Source organism: Mastomys coucha, chromosome X (genome assembly GCF_008632895.1).
Source record: "Mastomys coucha isolate ucsf_1 chromosome X, UCSF_Mcou_1, whole genome shotgun sequence".
Lineage (NCBI taxonomy): Eukaryota > Metazoa > Chordata > Mammalia > Rodentia > Muridae > Mastomys > Mastomys coucha.
In genome coordinates, this window is record NC_045030.1 from 144,404,495 (window position 1) to 144,409,530 (window position 5,036).

Consider the following 5,036-nt stretch of genomic DNA (forward strand, 5'->3'; position numbering starts at 1 on the left):
GTTGACAAATGTAAACATTTTTGGAGTTCTTGATATAAATTACTTAGTTGCAATAGATATTCCTCAGCATTTTTAAGACTTCCCATTGGGGCTGGTGAGATGGCTCAGCGGGTAAGAGCACCAACTGCTCTTCCAAAGGTCCTGAGTTCAGATCCCAGCAACCACATGGTGGTTCACAACTGCCGGTAATGAGATCTGATGCCCTCTTCTGGTGCGTCTGAAGACAGCTACAGTGTATTACGCCGGAGCAAGCAGGGCTGTCCTGAGCTCAATTCCCAGCAATCATATGCTAGCTCACGGCCATCTGTACAGCTACAGTGTACTCATACACATAAAATAAATAAATCTTTTTAAAAAAGACTTCCCATTTATCTCATTGCACTATCATCAGTATTGAATATTCTTTTGGTTTTCACTTTTTGAAATTTTCAAATTGATGAGCAAGTCATCAAATTGATGAGATGATAAATCATCTCAGGGAAAGGTGGACATAAAAGCTACTTATGCACTCAAGTGACTGTTAAAAAGCAATATGTATAGCAACTTATGACTGTAATCCCAGTACTCAGAAAGCTGAGGCAGGAGGATTGCCATGACTGTGGGATGAGCCTAAGCTATAGAGTAAGACCATTTTTTAAAAAAATACTATTTTACACTTATTATTTATTTATTTGTGGGTGCAGTGCAGGGGGGTGCATTGTGCCATGAAGTCCATGTGCAGGTCAGAGGACAAGTTGCAGGAGCTGGTCCTTGTGCCGCGCGGATCACCCTGACCAGCAGGGAAGAAAGACTAGCACACCAGTTCCTTCCGGCAACAGTTTACTCAGGAGCTGTTAGTTACATGAGATTTGAGGGTGTGCCCCCAAATGGTCTGTGACTGCTGCTTAAATACCCTTCGTAGGACTGCCCATGAGCCCATATCACGTCTTGCGCTATCATTGGCTACAGAGTCATGACAAAAGATCAGACCACTGGCAGGTGCAACCCTCTTGCCAAATAAGGACTTGTTTACTCCAAAGCAGAAGAATGGCAGGCGCCATCTTTAAGGTGCGGCAGCAGCGCTCCACAGGTCCTCTCCTTCTACCATGTGGATGGCCTAGGGATCAAAGTCAAGTGCCTTTGCCCACAGAACCCTCCTGCCAGCCCAGCATGTTCTAATTTAGCTGGAAGAGTCAACATGACAGGAATAAGTGTTACCAATGACAATCTAGGTTAGATACCCCTTATCTGAAATGCATAGAATTGACCAGACACATTTCAGATTTGAGATTTTTTTTCAGACTTTTTAATATTTACATATACACAATAAAGTATCTTGGGATAGGACCCAAATCTAATTATGACTTCAATTATGTTTCATAGATACTTTATAAACATTGCCTAAATATCATTTTATATGGTATTTTAAGGTAACCAAACATATGAGGCCACAGATTTTAGGTTGTTTTAGACATAAAGTTTTTCATTTCTTTTTTTTCTTATAGTTTCTTAATATTTTTCTCTGTGATGGTTTTAGATTGAGAAACTGGATGCTCGAGGGATCCAGCTTGCTGCCCTGTTCATGAGTGGGGTCGACACAGCTCTGTTTGCTAATGATGCATGTGGCCAGCCAGTCCCTTGGGAGCACTGCTGCCCCTGGATTTACTTTGATGGCAAGCTGTTCCAGAGCAAACTCATTAAAGCAGGCCGAGAGCGAGTATCACTGGTTGAACTCTGTGATGGCCAGGTACCAGTACACACCCTGATCTGGTATGGGAACAAATTTGTAGGCATGGAAGTGGGGCTAGAGCTAAAATATTTGTTCAGTAGGGAACAGGAGTGAGACAGCGTGTCTGACTTAAGCTAAATGTAATCCAAATGGTCCTCAATGCCTATAACGTAATATATGTCTATTACAAAAGCATATGTTGGAGAGTCATGTTGTTTCCCCAGTTAAAGTTCTTATAACGTTTTCCTTACTGAGAGTATTTCTCCTCCATGGAATTCCCACATACATTGTACTATATGCCCTTCCTGGAACTCTTGGAATTTCATTTCTTCTTATTCACAAATACTGCAAGTCACTTTTCTAAGTGATATTTCAGAGGAGATGAGGGGGAGTTAGAAATAGAAGCAAGCGGTAAGGAGATGATAGGGTAGGTTTTCCAGTATAACCTTGGGAAAGGTGGAAAACAGCGAAGGAAAGGCAACCTTACTTGGTAGTGTATCTATTTAGTGGGGAGTGAGCTGAGGGTCTGAAGGGTCAGAAAATCACTCCCATCCTGTCCCCTCTTCTTTATAAATAGCATTGTATTGCAACATGGCCACATTCACTCATTTATATATCTACGACTTCATTCATGCTAGGATGGCAGAGAAGAGTAGTTGTGGCAGACACAGTGTGGCCCACAAAGTTCCAGAAGTTTACCAACTTCTGGAACTAGGTATATGCACATAGCCTCATCAGAGCTAAGGGTCTCCAGTCCTAAGTGTGAGAGAGATTAAAAGGCTCTGTAAGTGTCTAGGTTTTTTTCCCTCTGTTACCTGATTTTGTTACCTCTCCCTCAAAAGAGTAATCTAACCTATTGTTGGTGTGCAGTCAACCCTTTTCTGATGTCCCTATTGTTATATTTGTTTTCCTCATAAGCTGCTGGTCAGAAATAATCTTATGGTATTGTAGGTTTCTTGTGAAGAGTGGGAACTTCAATGCCAAACAGACTTTCTGAGGCTATAATCTAGAAGCATTTCACCCTGGGCTCAATTCCCTCAATGGGGAAAGAGAATTATGAGAGTGCTCAGCACTGTGTGTGCAACATGGGGAATGTTCAAATCAATACTGATTCCTGTCCTCATTTGAAGGCTGACCTGGCAAGCAAAGTGGAAAAGATGAGACAGAGCATCCTTGAAGGCGTCAACATGAATCATCCGCCACCTTCCGCTCTGCTTCCCTCACCTACATTCGTGCCTCCCATGGTGCCCTCTCTCTACCCTGTTTCTCTTTATTCCAGAGCCATGGGCTCATTTCCACCTCCCCATCAAGCAAGGAGTCGAGGGTTTGCAGGTCAGTATCTAAGAATGAGGTGTCATCTAATATATCTCATAATCAACACTCCAGCTTACTGCCAGTTGTAGAGTCAACAGTTTCATGTATATCTTACTTTGAATTCCACACTACAATATAATAGTTTGACATGTAACTATAAATGTTGTATCCTGTGGAAGAAAGTCCAGTGAAATCCAAGTCCATTCTCGATAGAGGTGTTTTTTTCTCAGTTGTTTGAGTCTTATCATCCAAGCTCATGCCGTCTGGACTAATGGAAAAACCAAGAATCACTTGTCACTTCCTTATGTTTATAGTTATAATTCATGAGAACTGGAGCATGCTTGCTGCTAGTTCATTCACTCCTTATAGGCAGTTACAGGAAGCTTTTTTAGGAAAAGAATTGGAAGTACATGTCAGTATTGGAAGATGACAATAGCTTGATGTAGCTACATTCACTCTGGGGGTAGACCTGATACATTGCCTACCTTCAGCTCTAAAAGCATGGAAAGAAATAAAGGATTACATCTTTTTTTTTAATGAATACACTATAGTTGTCTTCTGACACACCAAAAGAAGGCATCAGATCCCATTGCAGATGATTGTGAGTCACCATGTGGTTGCTGGGAATTGAACTCAGGATCTCTGGAAGAGCAGTCGATGCTCTTAACTGCTGAGCCACCTCTCCAGCCCTAGGATTACATCTTAGTAGAGAAAACAAGTACATGGATACATGTATAAATTATGGTGACAGCCAAGCTTCTGCTTAGTAAGGAATAGACAAGCATGATTCAGACAGCTCAAATCTTGATATATTAAACAACCTGCTTCTGGTGAAACAGTTTGTATGTGTATGGTGGTTGGGGATGATCAATCCTATGACTTTAAACATTCTAGACTGCCATTCTAGCTACATGCATCCCCACCTCTAAAACAGGAGAAACAACAGGGATATTTTTAACATGAGCTAGTAAGAGCTTGTCATCAGGTGAGTGAGTATATCTTTGCTGTTAAACATGTGTATTGTATGCTTCTCCTCTATTTAAAAATAGTAAAGTTGGAAGTTGAACCAAAACGCAGCAGTTATATTTAGCTCAAGGGTGGGCTTTATGAGCAATATAAGAGTCAGCTCCCTATATAGTCAAATCTTATAGACCAAGGAGCCAACCATTCCATCCCTTTAAGCTGACTTAACTGATCTCTGATTGTGTATTGAAGAAGGTGGGGCTGGGAGGGTGACATAATGAGAGGGCTGAGTGAAGATTTAGAGTGGAGAGGAAAACGTAGATTTAATCAAAACATATTCATGGATGAAAATTTTGAGTTCTTTAAAAAAGGAAAATATATTTTGTGCTAGAAAAATTTTTTCTATACAAATTCCTATTATGTGGCAGACTATATAGTTGAAAAAAATCATTCACTTCCACTCCAGTTATTAAAAAGTGGATCTAAAGATAGATCTTCAATCCTCTTACCTGGATTAGCTTCCTTTGTTATTATCACACTCTGGTCATAGAGAAGTGGGGATAAGAAAAATAGGTAGATTGTGTAGTATCTTTCATTTCACCTGTTGCTCTATCTTACACTTGCTGTCCACCACTGTTATTCTTCAATTACCAGGTCTCCATCCAATCCCACCCCAAGGAGGAAAACTGGAAATTGCTGGCATGGTGGTGGGCCAGTGGGCTGGCAGCAGATCTTCCAGAAGTCGAGGATCCTTTGGCATGCAAGTGGTTTCTGTCGGTGGGCCAGGAAAGGGGTATGTACTTGAATGGGTTGGTATGAGCTAGTGTACCTTTAGGAAAATACCCAGCTATTGAATCCTTCTGTTAAGGTAAGATGTATTAATCAACTTTCATACTTGAAATAAGCTTTAACTTTAGCTCATCAAATATATAACAAATGCTCTGCTTGATAAAAAGAGTTTTTGTGGCAAGGACAACAAGGAACACAGAATAATTCAGTACAACATAGAAATGGTAGAAGTAGCTGGGCGGTGGTGGCGCACGCCTTTAAT

General features: G+C 41.0%; 1 protein-coding gene across 1 annotated transcript in view; it reads left to right on the plus strand.

Moving 5' to 3' along the window:
* The window catches only part of Fam120c (family with sequence similarity 120C), a 119,281-nt gene that overhangs the window by 109,506 nt on the left and 4,739 nt on the right, over window positions 1-5,036 (plus strand). The window contains 3 exon segments of the mRNA XM_031380844.1: window positions 1,517-1,726; window positions 2,839-3,040; window positions 4,640-4,778. Of these exon segments, the coding sequence (XP_031236704.1) occupies window positions 1,517-1,726; window positions 2,839-3,040; window positions 4,640-4,778 (551 nt within the window).